This window comes from Larus michahellis, chromosome Z, assembly GCF_964199755.1.
Source record: "Larus michahellis chromosome Z, bLarMic1.1, whole genome shotgun sequence".
Taxonomy (NCBI): domain Eukaryota; kingdom Metazoa; phylum Chordata; class Aves; order Charadriiformes; family Laridae; genus Larus; species Larus michahellis.
The window spans coordinates 43,472,615-43,497,256 of NC_133930.1; the positions used below are offsets into that span (position 1 = coordinate 43,472,615).

Consider the following 24,642-nt stretch of genomic DNA (forward strand, 5'->3'; position numbering starts at 1 on the left):
TGAAGTAATAAAGTCTAGTATGTGCCCATATACGATTAGACAACTGTGAGCTTATTGTCATAAATCGCTAGGAGAATTATGATGAGTACTTATTGCCTTAAAGAGCTGATGTCTTTGTGTTCATCCAGGAGAGAGAGGCGGGATCAAGCACATGTTTCAAAGTTCTAAGCAGACTTGGCTAGAGAACAACAATGCAGGTTTTGCAGCCACTTACAGGGTTTTGAAACCTGACTTCTGTCCTGCATTAGAAACCTTTCTCAAGGTTTTTTGAAAATGGAATCATATTTCAGTTTATGCTATTAATTTTTCTGTCTTTTTCTCTTAGTCACTTTCCTCCAAATCCTTTAAAAATCCCAAACTATTTTGCCTCTATAAAACTGTTCCATGAAATTTTTATCTTAACTTGCTATCCCCATATAAATATTTCTATTTAGAGAAATATTTTATTGTAAAGCTATTACTGCCCTTTTTCGCAATTTTGTATTACTGGTAGGCAACATGCCTTGCACTTGAATAATATTTTTTATGGTCCTGCCATGTTTTTATGCTGCTTCTTGTGGCTTTGTTATTCCTTCGGACTCTCTTGATATTCCTTACGCTTTATTTAAATGGACAAAGTGCTGAACTTGGTAAGGACAAGATATATTGAGTAGAAGAAATGTATCTCTGTAACAATTTTACTTAAATTTCAAATAAATTTCGTTTAAATATGATAGCATGATTGGCAATATTTTACATTATGTCTCTTCATCTAGTCTTCACTCTTTGCTTTATAGGGAGGTATAAATCAGTGTTTCAGCTAGGTATGGCTATGACTTTCCTAGCAGATGTTCTCTGAAAGCAAAAACAACCCATCCTGTGACTATGCCAGGCCTACGAATACAGCCAGTAGGAACTGGATTTTTCTGTAGCCTGAGCAAACGCAAAAAGAACGGAGTGTGCTTTCAATTAATAAGTGCCATGTCAAATTGATTACTGAGCACTTTCTAAAAGCGTATTGACTACTTGTTCTGTACCTTTGTAATGAAAACTCTGTAACCTTTCTTTCTTTAATTCACCCTGATTTACTCATTTCAAAATACTCAGCTCACATAATTAGATAAGAAAGGACCGCCACCATCTCTGGATGTAATAGCACAGAGGTAAGTAAACAGCCTGCCAACACGAAGCAAGGGCTGCCCGTCATTTACCAGGACAGAAGAAACACCGCCTCAGAAACAGCAAGGGAAGAACATCATTATTAGGCCCAATTTCCCAGATCAGCCGCTCTCTGCACCTGCGAATACGCGACACACGTGTGTAACACTCCCTGCCTCGACCTCGATGCACGGCAATGGCACCTCCTTGCCCCATCCCCACCCCAAAGCGGGCACTGTCCTGGTCCGTAGGGCGGCCAAGGGTTAATTAGCGCCCCCCGCTCCTCCCCGCGCTAATTGCGGCGGGTCCCCGCCGGGGGCCGGGCGCGGGGTCCCCCCGCGTGGCGCGGTGCATGGCGGCGGCGGGACGCGCGGTGGCGCCGGCGGAGCGCCCAGCGGCGGGCACTGCGGCTGGCTCCGCGCACCGGCACCGCTGAGTAAAACACGCACCCGCGGCGGGTGATGGATGCCGGGGACACGCAAAACATCCCCGCCGCGGAGCTGTTAGGGGAACGGCAAGGCGTTCTGGGGAAAGAACGAAGCGTTTTGGGGTTGCTCATCCGTCGCCTGACGGGGGTCCGGGATAAACATCCCTGTTTATCACCCGATGGCGAGATCCCGCCCCGGCGGGGATGCCCAGTGGCCCTCGGCAAGGTGTCCCGCTCCGCCCGCCGCGACTGACAGCCCGCACCCGCGGCGGGGCACTCCCCATCCCGCGGGGCGCGGGGGCACGCGTGGACATGCGTGTGTGTGCGTGTGTGTGTATGTGATGTGCGTGTGCGTCTGAAGGCTCAGCCGCAAACTGCCTATTGGTATCTGCTCTCCGGCACCCTCCCTTCTCTCCCCCTCCCCCCTCCTCCCTCCCTCCCTTGTTGCTTTTGTCTTTTTTTTTTTTTTTTTTTGGATTTCAGGCTCATTTTGTGGAGTTTCTGCCCCTCTCTGCGTCAGCCCCACGTCACTTTGCCGGCAGCTCCCCGGCTTGGGCTGGAGCAGGAGACGGGGCCGCTTTATTATCAGCTGGAGGGAGGAGGAGGAGACGGTGCGTAGAGGCGGCGAGCACGGCGCCCCGAGCCCTGCCGCCGCCGCGGGCTGCGCCTCCCTCCCTCCCCGCCCGCCCTTCCCTCCCTCCGGCGGACAGCGGCCGCCCGAGCCCCCGCAGGTAGGAGCGCAGCCTCCGCCACCTGCCCCCGCCGCTCCGCGCCTTTTGCAGCATCACCGCGGAGCCGCCGCGGGGGCAGGCGGCGCCGCTCTCCGCCCGCCCGCGGGGCCGAGGGCAGGTGCCGCGCCGCGCCGCCGGCCCCGCTCTCGCCCTCCTCCGCCCCGCTCCCGCCGCAGCGCTCGGCTCCGGGCTCCCGCCGCCCCGCCGAGCCCGCCCCCCCCACCCCCCCGGCTGCGGTGCGGCTGCGGCGGCGGCGGCGCGCCCATGTGAGCCCCGGCCGCGGGGTGCCCGCCCGCGGCGCGGAAGGCTGCGCAGCCTGCGGGAGCGAGGAGGAGGCCGTCGGGGCAGCGCTGGAGTGAGCGGGGGCGGCGATGGTGTCCTGGCGGCGGAGGCCGGGGCCCGGCCTGGCCGGGCTGTGGGGCTTGTGCTGGCTGGTGCTGGGCTGCTGGCGGGGCGCGCTGGGCTGCCCCGCGTCCTGCCGCTGCAGCTCCTGGCGGATCTGGTGCGCGGAGCCGGCGCCGGGCATCTCCTCCTTCCCCGTGCCACAACGGAGCGCCGAGGGCGACAATGTCACCGAGATGTGAGTACGGCCCGGGCGGCGGGACGGAGCAGGCTGGGGAGGCTGCGGGAGAGGGTGGCGGGCGGCGGGGGGGAGCGTGCCCCGCGGCGGAGGGCGCTTGCCGGGCGGGCAGATGGGGCGGCTGGGAGCCTGGGAGCCCGGCGTGATTTAGTTGGGAGGCGACTTCCCAGAGATGCCGCCGCGAGCCCATTTCGATGATGAATCCTAATTGCCCTCGGTGCGGTTCCCGGGGAGCGGGCGGGAGACCCGCGGAGCCGCTCCCGGCCCCCGCCGCCGCTGGGGGCCGCGCAGCGCCTGGACCCCCCTCGTCCTCACCGCTGCGGCGGCAGAGGTCTGCAAGGGCTGCTGGTGGGGTTTATTCTATTTATTTTTTTTACTTTCCCTCCCTCAGTTTCTTCCTGCGAACCGGGAGTTTTGCTGGGTGGCTACCCCCTGCTCCCCCAGATCTCTCCTGTACTCTTTTTTTTTCTATTAAAAAAACCCCAAAACAAGAAAAAGGAAAGGAAAAAAAAGAGGGGATGTGGCAGATTCTGGTGGAAGGGACCGCAAACTATATTCCCTGCCCTGGCCATAGGCATGCGAGATTGCTTTACCCTTCTCAGTAAGGTGGCTGGAAGGAGAAAATACTGAGTCTGCAGAGGAATGAGCCTTGTGCTGCCGCTCAGCAAGTGCTGGAGGATTAGGAAACCGTCATTAATAGTGAGGAACGTGCAAAAAGTTGTGTTTTTTTTTTTTTTCTCTTACCCATGCGTTGCTTCCACCCTCGTTTGCCTGCAGATGATATTCAGTGAGGGAGTTCTGTAGCTGTTCTTGTTCAATCCTGCGTCGTTTCACAGCTCTGTGGTGTCCACATACATTGACAGAGAAAAGCTGCAAAGGCTCTTGCTGAGCAAAAAATTTTGGATACTGGACTTGTAGATGAGAGTTCTGGGGGAAAAAAAACACCTTCCAAAGCTTTTTTGGTCCATTGCTGTATTTCCCAGTCCCTGTTGTTCCTGAATTGTTTCCTGTGTCATTTTTAATGTAAAAGATACCCGACTGTTTTCCCCAAAATCTATACAGTTTTCTCACTCTTTACATTCTCCATCCTTCTTCTCTGTTTCAGTTTCTTTTAGCAAGAATATAGAAATACCATGAAATACTATGATTTTAGAATAAATTCTAGCCTTTGGGCTACCTTTCTGCAGTTTGCAGAAGTCAATTTGCTGCATTTCCCTGCATGTGTTTGGGGAAAAAGCTGGAGGCATTCATTTTTACTACTCATATATGGCCTACCTTTGGTAGGTTTTTAGGACCTATGATGAAGAAACAGTCTTTCTGAGTTGTTACAGCAGTTATCGTTTCAGATGTTTGTTTAATATTCTGTGGATTGCTTCATTAAAAAAAAGAAATTGCTTTGAACGATGCATCTTGGCTCATTTTCATAGGCTTTGCTAGCCTTATTATCCAGTACTTTCAATTTGGAGGTAACAGAGCAATTTCCCCCTATAATTTAAAAGGCCAGGGGAGAAAACATATATGTAAATATGTATTCCAGCCATGATTGACTTAAAACATGTCTAGTCATTTTGCATTGATGCTTTTGGTTTTCATTTGCCTGTGTTTTTTGAGCATCCTTGGCTTTACAGGTCTTTTCAGTTTTTACTGTATCATTCTGTGACATTGCATGTTGTTGTGTTTGGTGATCTAAAAATAATTTTGAGTCATGGATTTCTCAGGAGATGCTGTTGCACGTATTTAAGGTGGTCTTTTCATGCGTACTTTTAACATAAAACACAGAGGCCCTTTAATTAGTTTATAGGCATAAATTAAAAATTGGACTGCAGTAGCTGTCACGTTATTTCATATTTCATTGTGGGAGCTGAGTAAACAGCAGATATGTAGGGAAGCGGTTCTAATATGGTAGATACAGACTGTGGGAACATTTTTTAACACTGCACATCTTGCTTTATTCTAGCTAAGAAACAGGTTTAAGAAGCAGGGGCATGGAATTTTACTTGGGAAGCTTCAGGCCTGATTTTTATTTTACGTGTTCGGTAGATACAGGAGCACAATTGCATTGGTCTCTGGTGGATTCACTCTTGGTATAAATAAGAGTGAGACGAGCACAAGGCAATTAATTTCCAGTAATTTATTCCCATGTATTTCCTGAGTGTCTGTTGAAACCAATCCTTCATTTGTTGCATATGTCCTGCTCCTGATGGGAGTGGATCCCTCAGTCCTAGGCAAAAGCAGCCACAGGTGCCCAGGGCACATGGGCTGAGTCAAGGTCCTGACCTGGGACATGTGTGCCAGGAGTGCTGGGATAACGGCACAGTTTGGGTGGGCGTGTGGCACCCGTGGTGGTGCAGAGGGTTGGCCACAGGCCAGGTGGATGGCGCCCAGGGTGGCAGGATGTGAGTGGGCAGCGAGGGTTTCCCCTTGGTGTGGATAGGTGGGAGAGAAGGCTTGGGCGGTTGGCTCTGGTAGGAATAACAAGAGCTGCGGTCCCACCCATCGGGCACCCTCTGCCACCTGATGGCCAGGTGCTTTGGCTCTGCTTCAGCCCGTAGGTAAATCGCGGTGTAGAGCTTCATAAACCCTCTCCTCCCAGCCCAGCTATTTCTTGATTCCTGACTGGATACCCCATCCAAATCTACTGAGAGCAGCAGAAAGACACCCAGAGCACTTCTCCATCAGCCCTGGGAGGGCTAGCTGCTGAAACTTGGTGTGGGAGGGCATAAGGGTGTTTATGCCTGGTGCTTTTCTTAGTCATCTTCCTCACTCTTTCCTTCCTCGTTGTTTTTGCATGGTTTTCTATTAAGGTGAATAGAAGATTTTGAAAATTCTGTCTCTAACAAGATTTTGGGTTTGTCCAATTGGCTAGGGTGCTGACGTGGGCTGGTCTTTATCTGGAAAGCATGTGCCAGTGCTAAAATGGCTTATCGTAACAGAGTTTAATCATAATAATTGTTTGGTATTTTTGATATTCTTAGAGATAAATTGTAACTCCAGAGTGAGATCTTGCATTAAAATCATGATCTTAGTCCTTGAAGCTCACATTAAGAGCCAAGGACCAAGAATGGTGGAAGCAAAATGAGCATATAAGTATTGTTAAATCCATGCATTGTAGGCACAATAACAAATAAGTTGTCGCTGGTGAGATCACTCAAGTGAAAATATTAATAGGATGGTAAATGAGTCATTTTTAAAGCGTTCAGGACTTTTTATATTCTCTCATTAAGTAAAATGTACTGTTAGTATATCTCAGTGTTTATGACTCTTCAAAGACTTTGATTTCAAAGTGTCTTCTTGCAGGGCAAGTATATTCCTGGCCTAGTTTCTCAGTTCTGGTATCAAGTCATTAATATGTTGACTTATGATTATTCAGGTGAATGGGGTTTGAAATTAATTGGTGTATTTCAGGAAGGTCTGCTTGCCAACAAAATAGTAGGTGACTTTTAAGCTCTTGCCTATTAAAAGAGAGGTGATTGTGTATTGCGTACATTTCAAAACCACAAAATAAATTTCTAATGCAGTTATATAAAGCACTCTAGAATTGTTAATAAATAAGACAGGATAAGTAATTTATAGAGTGAATTATTTAACAAGTCATGTGAGCTTGTGCTAAAAAAAAAAGCCATGTTTAAATTCATGTGAAGCTCAGAGCTGTTGGTATTTTGGGTCTCTTTCGTTTTAGATTTCTAGGTTGTTGTAGATTTAATATAATATAAAACTGTCTACAAAGCTCCTCAATCCCCCCAGCCCTTTCCTTCTCAAAACAACTCTTGGCTGTGCAGCGTTGCATGGCTTGGCTGGATTGAAAAGTTATTTCTGGTGACTTGGAACTGTACAATAAAACATGAGGCACCAGGCTACGAATTGTTAAAGGGCTTTTGGACAGTGGTGATATAATAGCTGCTTTTAGGAATTTGTCCTTTTTTAAAAAAAAAATCTTCATTTAAAAATCTGGTAATTGGTTAAGGCGAGTTGAAAGCAAACGTTCTAAAAATCAGTTTTCTAATTTCTAGACTCTAAAAATACTCCAAACATCACGAAGCATTGGGTTTTGCATATACTGGCATTCTTTTTTTGCTCCCAGGAAACCTTCCGCATGTCTCGTTTTGGTCCTTGTCCTGCCGGTTGATGGGGACTGCCAGGGCTCCGCGGGGTCTCCACGGGGGCTGTCTCTGGCTCCTGCTGGAGGAGGGCAGCATCCTTCCGGCTGCCTTGGGCAGGGTTGGGCTGGCAGATCACCGCCTCTCCCTCTGTGTGCCTGGCACTTGGGAGTTTTAAGAGAGGTTTGGGATTTAGATACTAAAATGAAAGCCATTTGTATGAATTCAGGGATTTGGTCTTGAATACGCTGTTTTCAAGAAGCTTCTGCTTCTTTCCATACTAATGAGAAGACAGAGGGCCCAGTAGTCCAGCCTGCGATATCGTTAGGATGGCATTTTCCAGATTTCTCAGGTTCTATTTTTTCTTTATTATTTTTATGCTGACAGTGTAAGGGAGAAAGTAGCTTAGCAAGATTCTAGATCCCAAATCATTGTAAAGCAAAATCTTTTACATAACTAAACAAGGGCCTTATTTCTCCATTTTGGATTTTGTTTTAAAGTAAGAGGGACACCCCCCCTCCCCAACAATCCCCCATTCTTTTTGGATTACAGTTCTCTCTCTCTTCCCTCTTTGTCATCTGTCACTGCAAGAATGTCTAACAATAAGTCGATGAAGGTGGCCATTCAAATATCCTTGCCCAAGGATTACTGTTAGGTAATGAAGAGTAATAAAAGACAAAAAACAGAGCAGAGAACTCTAAAACTGTCTCAATGCTTTTTGATGTTAGATGTATATTTAGTTTGTTACATATGAAAAACATCTCTTTGAAACCTGTTCTTCAGAAAGTGAAACACAGATTGTATATATTAATTAATTTACTTGCAGTTCAGAGGGAGAAATACGTTCATAGAGGTTTGAAAGCCACATGCCTGTGCTGCCTGGGATATGAATACACTCCGTTACTGGATGCTGTTTGCGTTTGCTAAGATCTCTTCATGCAAATGTATGTAGGCACATAGCTGCTATTAAAATCAAATATAATCAGGATGCACCTTAATTCCTGTTCGATTGTAAGCCTATACTTTCAGAAACTGCATAAAGCAAACCAAACTACTCCCCCTCCTGAAATATGCATATGGAGATCCTGTTTTTTATCTTAATATCTTATCTTAATAATAGATACTATTAACCATAACATTGCATAATCATAATGGACTTACGGGAAAGGAGCCATGCCATGGAAATTCTGTTGTGAATATGCAATTTTTTTTGATTTTCCTGGAAGAAAATGACCTGCCTTGAGTGTTGATCATCGACAGAAGTTATAGCTGAAGTTTAAATATATTTAATACCAATTCAGCTAGTCTTGTTTCTGGCTTGTGTTGTCATTGGTAGGATACATTCTTGAAGATCAGATTTCAGGTCAATATGCTTCGGTTCCTAGACAAGGCCTGAAGAAATGAGTTGTTTTTTTTTTTTTCAGAAATAAGAGAAAGTGGAACAAGGCAGGCCCAAGGCATTTTCAGAAGCAGTTTAAGAGATCGTAATCTCTGAATTGTGTGATTTCAACCAACCTTTTGCTAATAAGCCTGCTGGTCATGATCCAGTGAGGTACTTAGATGCCTTTTATTTCAGGGGGAAGCAGAGGCTGAGTTTCTGGCCTTGTTTAAGTCACTGTCAAAACTGGATGGAATTAGCGTTTCACCAGAGTAGAGTAGTTTAGAGGACACATGTGAAGGATGACAAGAACTTTGATTCAAGAATTTTGCTGCCTGTTTTAAGTTTGGAAGAGAAGGGGCCTGTTGCTCCATTATTTGATGTGTTTTTGACTTGCAGCTTTTCTTGGATCTCAAGCGTTTTCTTACTGTGTGAAGACTAAATATGTTGAGGCAAGAGGAAGTTGAGCATTTCACGGGGGTCTTTTACAAAGGTTTAGGTAATTCTGTATTGAAATAAACCTGCACCTCCATATGCAAAACAGTAGCAGCCGCAGTCACTACAGGAGCTTGTGCTGGATCCATAGAGGATATATGGTTCACTGTATATAGTTGTCTGATGTATAAATAACAGAGGGGCAATGTATTAATCAAAGTCAGCCCATTACTGAAACAGAAAAGCAGCAAAATGGCAGCACTTCTGAACTCTTTATGGAAGAGTCTGTCGACAGAGCTCTAGTTGGGCTGTTGTTCCTCTTGACAGCTGAGCCAAAAGAAATCTTCCAGTTTTAGATTTAAACAAAATTGTTTTTACCTTTTTTATTGCCTAACCATACATGTAAAAATAATTAAGGCTGTATTCAGCAGATATCCTGTGAAGCGCGGATGTCCCACATTGCACTATCAGATGTGGAATTCCATATGAAAAGTGTATTGGACGTGACTTTTCCCATTCTTTTGTAACAACTGTCTGATTTTCTGAATGCCAGATGGCACAGCGAGCACACACAGATAAATCATGTGCACATACTGGGCATGTCAGAGTTAACTGGGCATGAACTTGGCGACTTTTTACAGCATGTGCTATGGGTATCATGCACTGGACTTGCCAGTCATGTCTGGGACTGTCCCAGGCTTCAGCATTTAAAATCTGGCAACTCTGTACCAATGAACAGTGCAGCAAAGGCACTTAACTCAGCTGGCTGCTCTCCGGCCAGCAATGGAGAGCTGGCTTCTCCAGAGGAAGTGATTCAGGAGGCTATATTAGGTTCCTACTGCAAATTACCCAATGGAGGCATCCTCTTCTCTCTCCACTGAGTATAAGAAAACCTTGGGGACTCATTTTACTGGGATGAGTGGAAAAAGCAAGACTGTCCTTTTAGCTAGCAGGGTCACGCTGTGAGGTAAGATGTTTGTGTGGTCCCAGATGAACCATTTCAGCAATGCATGTGGGGAGCTGCTCTGCTTGAAGCAGAGCATGGGTCTGAACCAAGGTCTTGCATGTCAGCATCTTAACTATTGTCCTGTATGGTGTACAGATGTGGGCTTGCCTGGGTTCTTCCTGTCTGAGTTGCCTTACTTGGCATGGAGTATTAAAATGTGCTTTTGGGTCAGAGAGCAGGACAGACTGTTTAGCTAAGCGACTGTGACGCTTATTTGTGTAGTGAGACAGCTGGGTTCTGCTCCTCTTCCACTGAGCGTTCAATTCTGGCAAAAATTAAAACAGCACAAGCAGGTAAGGTTGAGACTGACCTCTCTGAGATTTCTTTATAGTACAATACCTTCTGAGAGGCTGGGATCACATTCCCTTAGGAGAGGAAGGAATTGAATGTGGTCCTGGAGATTCTTCCAAATCTGTGGTCTTCTACCTGACTGCCGTGGTTTTGGCCAAATTGGCCGATGGCCGGCGACAGATGCTCCACCCCCTCAACCTCTCGCACATGGAGAGGAGGAGGAGAAATAAAGAGATTTACAAGTTTAGAAGGAACTAAACTACTTTAATGAAATATTAATAATAAGATAAAAAGGAAAATAATGAAATAGATACAGTATATACAAAACCGTACTAAGCTCCCAGGATGATGTCACCGGCAGGCACCGGGGAAGTCCCAGAGTGGACTCAGTGATGGGTGGGAACTGGATTCCACAGACAGAGTCAGGAACACACGGATTGGGATCAGAGGCAGATGAACAGGCAGGGTCCTCCTCGGACATCTGCCGTTGAAGAAAGAGAGCTGACCCTTTGATCCCTCAGCTTTTATACTGAGCTTGGGGCAGATGGGATGGAATACCCCTGTCGGTCAGTTCTGGGTCCCCTGTCCTGTCCGCTCCTCCCCGCAGGTGGGACCCCTCTGTGCTTTTCCGCTTTCACGGGGGCAAGTGACGAAATTAGCTGCCCTTGGTTGTTATAGCAATAAGTATAAGCAAGAGCCTCTCTGCGTACCATTCCTTGGCACAAACTGTCCTATCACTCCGAACGAACCGTTTTCGACACAACATGCTCTTAATTTCAGAGAGTTAGAAGAGGCCTAGCTAAGAAGTAAAATTGCTGATCAGAAAGTTGGTTCTGTTTTACCCTCAAACCAGGACACTCACACAGACATGTCTTCTTTTTTTTTTTTTTTTTTTTTAAAGAAAAAAACAGATGAATCTATTTGGTGAATATGGGTCTAGTTCAGGAAGGTGAAATTTTTTCCCGGCCCCCCTCGCCCCGCTGTGTGGATGAATAGTCTGTTGCATGTTAATCTCCTACCCCCCATCCAGTCTGGCCTCTTCCTAAATTTTAGAAACAGGTTTTCAAACACATTATGCATACTGTGATCTTCACCTGGTAAACACATACACTGTACCCTCCTGCTGGGAGCCGTTCTGTTGTTTTTGTGGGACTGACTATGTAATGTACTTAAGCATATGCTGAAGTATTTTACAGTTTAGAGTGGTAGCAATATAAGTATCTTTTGAATACTGTGTATTGCACACATATTTGTACATATGCACAAAATTTTAAACTTTTCAGGTTATATTCAAATAGATTTACAAACATTTTGAATTGGTGCAAATCCACATGTGACATCAAGGCCCCTAAACAGAAAAATACTAGTGCTGGAGACTACTTCTGCAGATATCACTGCAGATCCCGGACCATGTTTGTGTGCAGCCACTGTCTTGTTGCCTGGAGCCTGTGCCATTTGGGGGATGTGGACCCAGGTGTCACAGCTGCAGAAATAGATACCACTTGTTCTGGTGGTGGGTGTGAATGGAAGAATGACTCTGTCGATCTTCCCTGCCCTGAACATTTCTTGCAACGCTCCAGGACATTCCTGTTTGCATGGAGACAGGGCAGTTGTTCCTTCTGTTTGCTTGGTCTGGTTGTCTGCATAGTTTTTGCCTGGTGTATAGCACTTCTGCATGTTCTTACAACTTGTATTGCACAGTTTAACTTGAAGCAGTTTTGCACTTCACAGGGAATATCTGAAATAAAAGGTTTAGGAGGTGAGAGTCCTAATGGAGGTATCATTGAAATGTCTGCTTGAGCTTGGATAATTGCAGGTGAATACGTCGCCTTCACCACGCACACCCTGGGGCAGGGGGAGTGCTGCAAAGGTGCGTAGGTTGGAGGAGTGCTGAAAGGCACGTGCAGTGATGTGCTGTAGTCGTGAGAACCGTAAGGAGAAACAGGCTGGCGGATCGGAAAAATATTACTCTACTCATAAGCAGTGGCAGGGTCAAAAGCTGTAAAGGTAAATGAAGAATGCTATGAAAGCAGTGGTGGGTAAGGAGAAGGCAGCTTTGCAGAAATACTGAAGAAATTTGAAGACTACTGTAGCAAAAGATGTCTCCTTGTGACAGAGGTGAATGCAGGGTGAAAGCTTAGCTTGAAGGAAAAATGGTAGAGAATGTGATCTAAGACTTGAAATGATGTTAAAATGGAAAATTAATGCTTACAAAAGAGTATCTTTTCCTAAAGTATACCAATAAAGACATCCATGAGTAAGTTTTTAACTAAAGTTGATGTCATGGTTTCATCTGGGGCAGAGTTAGTTTTTTGCTAGCAGCTGGTGTAGTGCTATGTTTTGGACTTGGGATGAGAAGAGTGTGACAGCACACTGGTGTTTTTGGTTGTTGCTAAGCCACCAAACCCTTTTCTGCTCCTCACACCGCTCTGGCAGTGAGCAGGCTGGGAGGGCACAAGAAGCTGCGAGGAGACACAGCCAGGACAGCTGACCCCAGCTGACCAAAGGGATATTCCATACCATCTGATGTTATGCTCAGTATACAAAGCTGGGGAAGAAGAAGGAAGGGGGGGACATTTAGAGTGATGGCATTTGTCTTCCCAAGTAACCATTATGCATGATGTAGCCCTGCTTTCCTGGGGATGGCTGAACGCCTGCCTGCCCATGGGAGGCAGTGATTGAATTCCTTGTTTTGCTTTGCTTTGCTTGCGTGCGTGCTTTTTCTTTACCTATTAAAACTGTCTTTATCTCAACCCATGAGGTTTTTTTCTCACTTTCACTCTTCTGATTGTCCCCCTGCATCGTAAGAGAGAATTTCCCAAAAATCGAACTGGCCAAGTACAGAAACATGGAAAGTTATGGAAACAGTGGCAGCAATGTGACAGTCAGCACGAGTATTAGAAATACTCTGTATACCAACAAATGTGCAGGAAGTGTAATAAACACATTTCTATGTTAATATATGCAGTGCAAGTAAGAAACTACTTATATTAAGTGAACAACAGGATTCCTCAAGTAAAGAGAAAGTGCTTTTTTTAGGAGTGCTGATGGAAGAAGCTATAAATTCAAAAGATTGGCCAATTAAAATGAGGAGAAATGGACTGTACAAGACAGAGAACAGAATGGAAATAAATGTGATAAAAGAAAGTGGAATAGGGAACTGTGAAGAACACATAAATGTGGAAGAGTGAAGAGTGCCTCTGAAAGGCTTTAGCAAAGAAGCAATTTTAATGCTGTTGAAATGCTACCTGAAAAATGCTAATGTTAAATATAAATAGTAAGGCTGATGATACAGAAGGTGGTAACCTGTTCCGGGCCTAGAAGAGTGTGGTGAACATCAAGAGAGTCAATATCATGGAAAGTCAAAAAGACAACCTATAACGGTTTTGGAATGCTTCAGTAGCATAATATGAAGATGTATTCATGTATGTCTTCCACGAAAAGACAAGATATGCTTGGAGAAGACACAGATCTGTGGTCAAGGAAAGAAGCTAGGAAATCAATTGTGAACCACAGCAGCAGATGGTATCATTTGAAGAATGGAAAAACATCTACCGATTGGGTTCTCCATGAAGTAATTGCAGAGAAAAAGGGTAGAGATTATGACCATATGTAGGCTCTCAAGACTTAAATAAAAACAGAAGAAGGAAAATTTTTGCTGGCTATGGAAGGTGGAATATTGTTTGGGATGTCAGGAGTCAAATTATTCAGCAAATTTAATGCATTAACAGGATATAGAGGGATTTTCCTGGATAGATGGCATCAAGTTTTGCAGTTTCAGTCCATCGTTTGGAAGTACTACATTTTGATCTGTATTTGGCATGAGGTGTATTGCGTGCAGTGAATGAGACAGCATGCACTGTCTCAGGTGCAGCAGGTACAGACATATATCTCGATGATCCAGTGAATATTGGAGCAGATTGAACAGAGTATGTGACATTCCAAGAGCCTGTAGTTTTAAACTGAATAAAGACAACTATTAATGTCAAACAGTGAAAATAATGTATGTGGGAGGGAAAACTGACCTCAGAGGGAATTTCTTATGTTGAATCAGAGAGTCAGGGTATATATGTAAAAACCTGAAGATAGGAAAAAGACTTAAAATGTTGTGAAGCATACTCATTTATGTCAACAAGTGCTTATCTAACTCTGAAGCATATGCAACTCATTTAAGATGTCCCTTCCACTAAGTCCCTGTCTGAGCATGGGAGCCTGGAAAGAAGAGAATTCAAAGGTTTTGGCATCAACTGAGGTGCTTTAATGTTTTAATTCACTGAGGGACCTAAAAAGATGCATATAAAGGATGGTTAGGAGCAATCTTACTGTGCTGTTATGGAACAGCACAGTTTTGTCATTCTCATTTGCATCAAGGCCAGTGACGGCTACAGAGGTGGTGTATGGAAGTGCTGAGAAAGAGGGTGGTTGTGTTGCTAGTCTTTGAAGAGTCACTGCACTAGGTGGTTCTGTAGGAGAAAGAAATGTCACATAGATTTATTTGTATTTATTCATTCCTTTGAGATGCCCTTTCTTCCTTGTGAGCCAAATATTTTTTTTAAAAAAAGATTAATCTTATGTCTGCTTTCTGTTGAGAACTAATGAAAAGCCACATTCGGTACTCCCCTTTTGTATGTTATTTAATGTGTGATTTTTAGTGTATATATTATAAGGGGACTGTACAGGAATTTATGCCTCTTCCTAACAGTCTGAAGAGATGATTTCATACACACTGGATGAAACATAGTTTGTAGATAAGTATAAGGTCAGTGATTAAGACATATCTTTCTGAAGAAATAGGTTATTGTCTGGCCAGCTGGTACTTTTTTTGACTATATCAAGGAATATCAACATTTCCAAACTATCTATGCTATCTATCCTATCTTTGCTAAGGACAAGCTAGACGGTAGCTACCAATTGTCCTCTGGAGCAATGTCAAAAATTGATCTCTTGGTGAAATATCAAATGTACGAACCTCATGGAGCTAAAGGTGGAGGACAGGTCTCCGAATGGAGAAGATGCTTTGCATGCGTTTTGGGGAAAGTGGTTCCGAAGGTGGAGCTCATCAAGGGCGTGAATCTTAGATCTGGAAAGCTGCATGTAATGTCTTGAGACTTTGCTTGATTTGGTAGCGTGCTATTTGAAGAGAACAGAACAAACACCTTGAAGCCAAACCAGAAACGTAAGTAAGCCCAAGGGTGCATTATATTCCGTTTTTCCTGCCTCCAAATATAGTAGCTGTTTCCTTAAACTCTGCATTGCAGACATTTATTTTTACTTTTGCCTTCGTGTTTGCATACTGTAAAGAGGGAACTAAGGTTGGCTGGCAAACCGTGGGCTTTCCATTTCCCAGGGAGTTGTAGTCATAAGCAAGAGTATGGATTTGCTCCTGCAGTGCCAAAACAAGATTGGGATCTCCAGTGAATTCCCACTTTCTCCTGCTTTAAGCTGGTGTGTTGTCACTAGTTGTTCAGGATGATGGCTTTGGAGAAGCAATTCCCAGCAGCAACTGTGTGCTACTAATTGGATACTACTAATTGGATAAGCATAGTATATTGGCACGGAGCACAATGTCTGGGCCCCGCTGTCTCCTGGCAGTTGATGCAGCCGCACATCAAGAACAGGGAATTCTCGAAGGTAACTCTGATCTGTGACCTTGGCTGTGAGATGCTGAGTTACAGATCGCCCTGAATAGTGCACTACCTCAATGTTGGGTATGGGTAGTGAAGGATTTGCTTAAAAAATACATGTGTCCATGACTGTAAAGAAAGATCCCAGAGTTAATTATGTCAGCTCCAGAGCTACTGTACTGCACGTGGAGAGCTACCTCCTGTAGTCTTCTGTGACTCATGTTTAAATACTCTAAATGGGAGGAAAAAAACCCCTCAAGGATGATTTAAGGAGCCTGTGATAGCGGCAGTCAGTTTTTCACAGAGTGATTCACTGCTCAAAAAAAAAAAATACAACTACAGCACTTGCTCAGAATTTGTCAGGAGACACCAGACAGCCAAGGAGTGGAGCACCTGTTTGTAAAACTGGTGAATCCTAGGTAAGTCCACAGTGGACTAACTTGACACACTGCCTCTTTTCCCGGTTTACGGCATGCTCTTTTAGCGGTAGAAGTTCTGTGTCTTGAGGTTGGCCTCATGAAATCTGGCACTGATGGTACCAGATGGAGACAGCAAAATATATCTTAAGAGAACAAGTCGCTTGTAGGTGTCTGTATCATACTCATTGCTTGCTGTTAGAGTTTCCTTCCTAGGGGGAGCTTGGTCCTGTGTAGAAAGATTTCTTGGTTGAGCGGAGATTGTATCATTGGTCCCTACATCTGTCTGAAACGTGGCATTCCTGATATGCAACGTTGTGTAGCTCTATGCTTCCTTTTCAGACTATGTGAGTTCACACCCCTCGAGCATTATTTTAAATTTGCTTTCAGAGGGGCTGCAAATGAAACCCATTTGTGTCTGCCAAGTTTCATCAAGTATTGTGTCAAGCTTACAAATTTTGCATGATTTTGATGCATAACCATAAATCAGCCCAGGTGTGTTGAAAATGTCCCTAAGTTTGATGAACTTGGTCTGACATTTGAGTTTGTAAGAAAATACAGCACTAGGGAACTTTGCAGTGTTTAATTGTCGATATTACCATACAGCTCTCACAGTAGTGTAGACTAGGGACATACGTGATCTGTCATTAAATGGTAGTTTATCTATTGACAGTTCAGTCTCTGGAGTGTACTGCCTTTTCCCTAAAGATTTAGTGAAAAATGAACTCGGAGTGTAAAGTTTTCCCAAAGTTCAGAACCATTTCACCAGGGAATGTTTATTAATTTTAAAAACTTTTTTCTCAGCTGTATGAACCAGAGCTAAACATATAATTGATTTATTTTTTGGAGTGTTAAGAAAATATGTTTCCCATAAAGGGAGTTTTCTGGCAACAGAAATACTTCTCAAGCTGAATTACAGTGTTGTTTACTTGCATCTATGTTGTTAAGACTAGTGCGAGCTAGTTTTCCAGCATGTCCTTATAGCTCCAAATGGAGCAGTATACCTTAGCACATATTAATCCCGAGGAAACAGAGTAAATCACGTAAGTTAGGAAGGCATGACCAGTTTTTTTCAGGTTAAGGAAAAGATTTGAAAGTTAGACTGAAATCCTTTTTTTGAGGTATCGAGGCACAAAATAATCTAGACTGCTTTAAAGAGCAAAACCTGCTTTCTCTTGATGCTCTTGCAGTCTAGAGGTTGCTTTACTCTTAGGCAGCTTGTATCCATAGTCTTTCATATGTGTGAAGAGCAGAAGTGAAGACCACCCTCTTAAAGGAGAGCTTATTTGGAGGAGTTAACTCTTTTACAATAGGATTTTAAAATATCATTTCCAGAATGTTGCAGAAGTGGTGAAGTATGAGTGTGTGACATTATTCAATAGCTGCTGGAGTGTGCTGAGATAAACGTGTTATTGTAGGTTGCAATGTGCCGTCAGTAGGTGTGTGATTCTGAATGCCTTTATTAGAATTCATCAGTAGTTTACAAAGGGGAGATGAAATTAAAGGCCTGAAAACAAATACTATTTACTGATGACTCACTGAAGGAGAGGCAGAATGCTATATTATAATCGAGCGAATAGTATTGTAGGCAGCTGAGGGTTTGGTTTAGAGGTGGCAATCGCTGTTCGTGAGCCGATACGTGTGATCCGACGGGGTGCTATCCAGCCAGGCTCTGGCGGTGCTGCGTTCTGCTGTGGTGTGCAGCGGGAGCTTCCAAGCTCCTCACGTGACTTCAGCCAGCCATGAGTCAGGATGTTTTTCTTCTGTGCTACAATAAAAATGTTCAGTTAAAGAACAGGGTGGATATTCTTAAGGACAGGCAGGCAAATTACTTTTCTCAGTGTCGCCCACTGCAAGTCAGAGCTTTTAGAGTATTAATGTTTGATGATAAGTAATATCAAGGTAGAGTAGTTGCGAAGAAGGTAAAAATAGACTTCAGTTAGGGAGAGGTTTTATTTCAAACCTCCCTCTAAATTAAACAGAAGAACAACTTCCCTTTACAGTGTACAGCTACAGTCATCATACTGCTTGCTTTCTCTCTGCTATGAAATAGGTGCAAAGGCTTAACTTAAAACAGACTTGTTAAGCAAGTAAGGAAGTGTAAGAGGAACGTGACCTGCTTGTGGTAAATTACATCTGTCCACTCTTCCTTCAAGGATTTCCAACTGCATGAAATTTGCTTTACTGTCATGTTCCGTACCGAGAGTGTTTTTACAAATGTATTGCAGAGCAGTTATTTTTTTGAGTTAGTCGCACTTAGCCAGAATTTCTTCTGTGTCCCTACTCGAAGTGTGGTTGTGGAAAATCAGTGATTTCTTTTGGTTCTTTCAGTTAGGAATCGTAAGTCATTCACCATAAAGAGACTAGCGCCAGCTCAATGTAAAGCATGCTCCCCTCGCTTTTCTTTTAAGGGATGCAATAAGAGAAGGAAAGAAAAGATCATAAATTCATTCCACTGCTTCTTCCCAAATTTCATCCTTTTGGTTTGTTCCCTAATGGACCAACACTGATCTTTTTATATAGATTGTGTGCTCATACTCAGATCCTTGTCTGATGTAAATTGTGGTAGATTCATTGACTTCAGCAGCGCTGAGCTGTTTTACACTGGCAGAGGCTTACCACAGGATGTAATACACTAATTTATTTCTGTATGACACTGTAAGTTATGTCAAGTTCTGGAGCTTCTTGTAGTGGGAGGTTCTGGTTAAACGTTTTTATGATTAAAATTGCAATGTCAGATTTGGATGGGTGACAAGTGTGTTTAAGTGATGGATCTGTGTTCTGGCAGTGTTTGTCAGAGGTTTTTTTGATGGCTTAATCTTCAACTAGTACAAGAGGTTGATCAGTTTCTTTTCTTTTACTCTTCTGAGTCTCTTCTTCCTCTGTGTTTCTTTGTCTATTTTCCTCAAATCCTGCTTTTCTGTATTTTCCTTGTATCTATCTGGTCTTGATAGAATTCTTGTTGGGTGAACACTGAGGGCAGGATGAGGAAGGTATCATTGATACCTCTTGCATAACTTTATTTTAGCATGATGAAGTCCAAGTGACAGCGAAGGTGATAATTAAGTCATGAGTTCTTCTTAAGGGCATGTTCAGAGGAAGCATGATCATTCACTTGCAGGACTCTCAGGTGAAAAAATTGGTAGCCTTTTATGAACTTCATTGCTTTTACTTGGCAAGATATGTAAATTTACCAACCAATGAACAAAAAATTAGATTAATAAACCCCAAGAGGGTAAATCAGATTGCCGTAAAAAATCCAGTGAAGGAAACACAAAACATGAAGGACTCTATTATCTTGTAACAGGTACACCATTTTAATCTTATCCTAAGAAGTCCTGCAGAGCAGTTAGTGTCATATGATGCTGTAGTAATGTGTTTTGTCTAGTGTCATGCATTGGATTTTTACTGCCCTTCTTTTTCCCAAGGGTCAATGAATCCCATTAGGGGAAACTTTTTGCTTTTGCTGGTAGTTGGCAAGAGCATAGCCCAAGTCAGCTTTGCAGCTTTGGAGGAAAGCCCAGCCCAACTTTTAGGATACTCAAGCTTCTGTTGGGATGTGGGCACGTAGCAAATTTCTCTAGCACACCAGTTGAGGTAGATGGGTTGTCTTTGGGAAAGCAATACACCTTCTTTCCAATTCATCATAATTTCCTTTAAATAAAAAAAAAATGCTTAAGATGAAGGTAAGTTTTATTCTAGCAAAGAAAGACTCCTTCTTTTTAGGAAAAACTGCAGCTTTGGTTAGTTCTGGATGCTCATGAAAATACAGGTCAATCTCTGTTTAAGTTTTTCTATGACTGGGGTTATCTTTTGAAATGCATGGACTCTTTAGCAAGACATTGCTTACATCCAGGCTTACTTTTCTGCCCATAATGTCATTTGAATTGCAGTTTTCACTGATTTCTTCTTCCTAGACTGCATGATTTGCATCATGAAACTTCTTTTTTTGCTACAGAAGAGGTAACAGATTATGTATCATGCCATGCATTACCTGTAAAACATTTTTGTTTCCAGTCTGTGGGATGTCACTGGTTATTCATAGATCTCACATGAAGATAATACAAAAGATCTGCTTGCATGCCCACATCCTTTTGGTGTTCAGGCAGATATTCATGGTATTTGAGTGGACTCAATGCTTTTATCTACTATGACAGTTTCTCTTCTCTTAATTTTTGCTTGTGTATGTAGCATCATGAAGTACAGCCTCCCTTTCCTCATTTTTCCTATTGCCACACTTTGTAAATAGAATTGAAACTACTTTATGGCAGGGAGGAAATCAGTTTAACAAGTGATTAAGTTAACAACATGAGAGAAAAGACTAGGGCAGTCTGATCCCCCCTCAATGTAAGTGGGGGTAGCTCCACTACCACCACTAAAGTTGACTCTTTTGCTGTTGTAAAATCCATGAGGTAGGGAAGTGTGTCCTGGAAAATGGTGACACTGTAATGCAGCTTTATTTACTGTGCCTTCAGGGTGACTTGCTTCCTTGATGAACAAGGCTTCATTTCCCCTGTGTAAAACTCAACTGCTTCTTCTCCAGACCTGTCCCACAAAGTACCATTTAAATGGTGGGGAAGATTTTAAGGAACACTTTCACTCTGCAGATGCTCTAACTACGTCTTAGTGTTAATTGTAATAGGTCAGCAATCAGTGCTGACTTTCAGACATCGGTGCTTGATCTCTGAACAGTCAGAGCCATGGAAGGATGCACTTTCATACTTTTTTCTGTCTTGCTTTTTCAACAGTTACATCGCAAACCAGCGAAAATTAGAGAGTATCAATGACAATGAAGTTGGATTTTATGTTGGACTTAAAAATTTGTGAGTATATGGGATGCATATTTTATAAAGCTCTTTTTTCTTTATTTCTTGTATAGTAGCAAATAGAGACCTCATCAGACTGTAGGCCTCACTTTGGGTGTTAGAGAGGACAGTTGTAGATCTTGCAGTTCAGCCTTGTTGAGATGTCATCCACACTTTTATTTTAACCATTATTATCATTATGCTTTCCATTATATATTAAATGAAATATTCTAACAGTTTTATGTATTTTCACAGGACGGTGGTGGATTCAGGCTTAAGATTTGTGTCCCGTCAGGCATTTGTGAAAAACGTCAACCTACAATACATGTGAGTAAGGATAGCATCTGCCTTCTAAGTCAAAACTGCCCAACTCATGTCAGTTTATTTAGTTGTTAATTTATTTTCCTCTTTTACCATTTCCTTCATATAAATTGTTTTAACAAAACAGACTTATAATCGTCTTCCATCATTAATTGACGTTAAATAAGATTTGTATGGTAAGGAACTGACTGAACACAGAACATGTACGGTAAGGAGGCGGCAGATCACAAGAACATAACGTGGGATGGTAAGAAGACTGTCCAGTTAATTATACTGTATCTAAGAATGGACTATGGCTGTGTCTTTTGTGGTAAGTAGTGTAGCACAAAGAGCGACCCTCTTGGCTTGTTGCCGAGGGTATGATGCATATAACCCTATGCATTACACTCAGTGACATGGGTTTGACTAGCTCTAGTCTGATTCAGTGGGCTGAATATATTTAGCAGCTGCAGTGCAGTCAGTGCCTGCATGGAGCATGTCTAATCTGGGAGACTGTGGCATGACTGTGAACTTAAGTCCTGTAAGTGGGGATGATCAGAAGACTCACTTTGGAAGCTCACTCAAGACCTGAACTAATGCACCCAAACAGAATGTAAGAATGAAGTTACTTTCACACCCAAACACAATTTATGGTTTATGAACTTCAGGAAGAAAAGTTCATGCCTGTGCACCTTTTCACTGTGTTTTTCTAGATTACTTACACTTTAGATTTAACAAAGGCTGAACTGAGCAAGTTCTTTATAAAAGTACAGAGAGAAAATGATCAGCTAAAACGAAAGACTGTGTTTCTTTTTAGTATAAGTGCATGTCTCTGAAGGACTATAGTACCTTTTGGTGGGACAGTCACGGAGTAGCTCGCTCTGCTACTTACATGGAAAACTGTGGCACTACTACAAAACACTGAGGTTGTGTGAGGGGCTCAGTTCCTCACACGTACCTTGTTTTGGCCACATATTCAGGTATGTGTTTCGGTCCATCCGTCTTTGTTAGATATATTTAGCACTTAACCTCTTGCTTTTGTTAAAGTCCTAGTGAGATCAGGAAGACATGAAGCCAAGCCTTGGGCTTGTAAGGTTCTTCCATATTTCAATGAATTATCTTCCTTATAATATGGAAGAATGGTTGAACTGTGCACAGAGCTGATAGCTTTGCTAACGAAACTCTGCACCTGTGTTTTCCAAAGAATGGCAACTAATTCGTGTAAGGAAGTGGATGTGAATGTCCTTATCTGCCTAAACAATAACTGCTGTTCTTAATGTGGAAGAGTCACGAGAGGAGTGTGAACCAGATTGTGTCAACCTATGAGGCTTACATATTACTTCATATAGTCATTAATAAAGTAAATAGCTTTTACTATTTCAGTAATTAGTTGGCGATGTAAGGGAAGTATCTTCTAGAGTGAATTCTTGAGTTTTCCTCTGTAACAATTGCTCGGTGAATTATGGCTGTAAAAGATGAAATTCCATAAAGTCAAGTGCATATGCACTGGCTGTGGAATTGTGCAATATGAACTTACTGCCTGAGAGGCACATTTGCAGAGAAAGATTTAGTGGCTGTGGTGGGACAGAATCTCAGCGTAATGCAGCAGAACAAAGAAAATTCAGTCTGGGATCAAAAGGAATTTTATGTTAGATTTTTACATCTTTTCTCTGTTACCTTAGCTGCTGGGAAGACGTCTGTCGGAATACTGTAAATACATTAGGACGTTGAATCTACCCATCTTGAAAGATACTACAGAGAAGAGCTATAAGGGGCATGTAAAGCAAATAATTTGAGGAGACTCAGAGGCTGCATATGTTTAGTCCAATAAAGAGAAGACTGAAAAGGAACATACATCTTTTTATGTTTAAACACAGAGCAATTATGATGAGGAGAGCAATTAGTTCTCTTCATGACTGTGAGTACAGAGTGGGAAATAATGAGTTTAATTTGAAGCAAGTTAAATAGGTGTTTGGAAGACCTTCCCACCTGTATGGGCAAGTAGACACTGCAAAAGGTAACTGAGATCCCAGTTGATGGGATGCTCTTGATAGGCTTTTTGGCCTATTGCCTTAGGTAAACGGGGTTTGTGCAGTCACAAAGTGACTCTGTCCCCAGTGGCTGCTTCTAACCAAAACTTATACAGGTAAAAAGGTTTTCTGAAAACTGATTGTTGGACAGAACAGGGAGACCCTATTAGAGTTCCCACTTAAAGGAAAAGTGTTGTAGTGCATATATGACCTGCTAGGCACTACAGAATCCACATGGACAAGATGTCTTTAAAATACCTCATCTACAGGAAGAGCTTCAGCTGGAGCACACAGTCAAACGTGGAATACGTATCTGTTGGTAAGCAGGCTGTACTAGATCTGTAGTTCATAAAGCTGCTTGTTAGAAACAAATTGGGCTGTCTGACATCTGTTTGGTTGATGTACATGAAATCCTGATCCAGAATACTTATGTTATGAACGAGGAGCTTATCCAGTATCCTACTGTGTTTTCTTTTGGTGGGGATTTAGTAGTGTTAGCAGTCACAGGATAAGCCCAGATAAGATGGAAAATATTGAGTGGCACCACCCGCTTTATACATGCACGTGACAGAGCAGTAAGTATGGAGACGTTTTTTGCTGAGGCTGATCTATTTTTCCTGCAAAGAATGCATTTGTTTATTTTCTCTGGGAAGTCTTGATGCACGCTAAAATGTTTCTGAAAGCCCCAGTGAATCACTGCTTGTTGTCATCAGCAATAAAACTCCTGTTGACTGCACTGGGAATGAAGTGCATCCCCTGTTGTGGTTGGGACAGTGAAAACTATTAAGAGCTGAAATCATTTTACTTTGCAAGAGTAACCTCTGAGTACAGGTCTTTGAGAAGTCTTGCATTTTGTTTTGAAACAACAGTATGTAACTATTCCAAAAAGAAAACAAAAACTCCAAACGCTTTTCTGAAGACTGCTGTAACTGTATAAACTTTAATTTTGCTAGTGATACTATTACAGTTTTCTTTTTCTTCTATGAAAAATCTTCTGATGTAGTTAAGGAGCTTTATCATACGAATGTAGTATTTACTTTATGAATCATATAAGAATATCAGATTATAAGGAACTTATTAACACACATTTCCTTAAGCCCTTTTTTGTCATTACCTTATTTTCTTGGCCAAACTTCTGTAGCCCAAATACCTTTCTAGAGTTATGGATGATGCGAAGATTTGCGTAATAACAGGAAAATAAACGCTCTAATGGATATTACTTAAATGTCATTCATAGCCTTTCTCATCTAATTATGGTATTCTCATTGATCTTAGACTTGAATTAGTCAACAGTCGCATTTAACAAGCTATTAAACAGTCCTAGTTTAGTAGTGCTGTAATTTATATGCTTATCTTCTGCTAACAGTAATTTTAATGGACCTGTG

General features: G+C 42.8%; 1 protein-coding gene across 8 annotated transcripts in view; it reads left to right on the plus strand.

Moving 5' to 3' along the window:
* Positions 1-2,515: 2,515 nt before the first annotated feature.
* Positions 2,516-24,642, plus strand: part of NTRK2 (neurotrophic receptor tyrosine kinase 2) — a 206,380-nt gene continuing 184,253 nt past the window's right edge. For all 8 annotated transcript variants that reach the window (XM_074571083.1, XM_074571082.1, XM_074571084.1 and 5 more), the window contains exons 1-3: positions 2,516-2,875; positions 20,871-20,945; positions 21,183-21,254. In XM_074571083.1, coding sequence (XP_074427184.1) covers positions 2,667-2,875; positions 20,871-20,945; positions 21,183-21,254 — 356 coding nt within the window. In that variant the 5' untranslated portion in view covers positions 2,516-2,666. The remainder of the gene's footprint in view (positions 2,876-20,870; positions 20,946-21,182; positions 21,255-24,642) is intronic.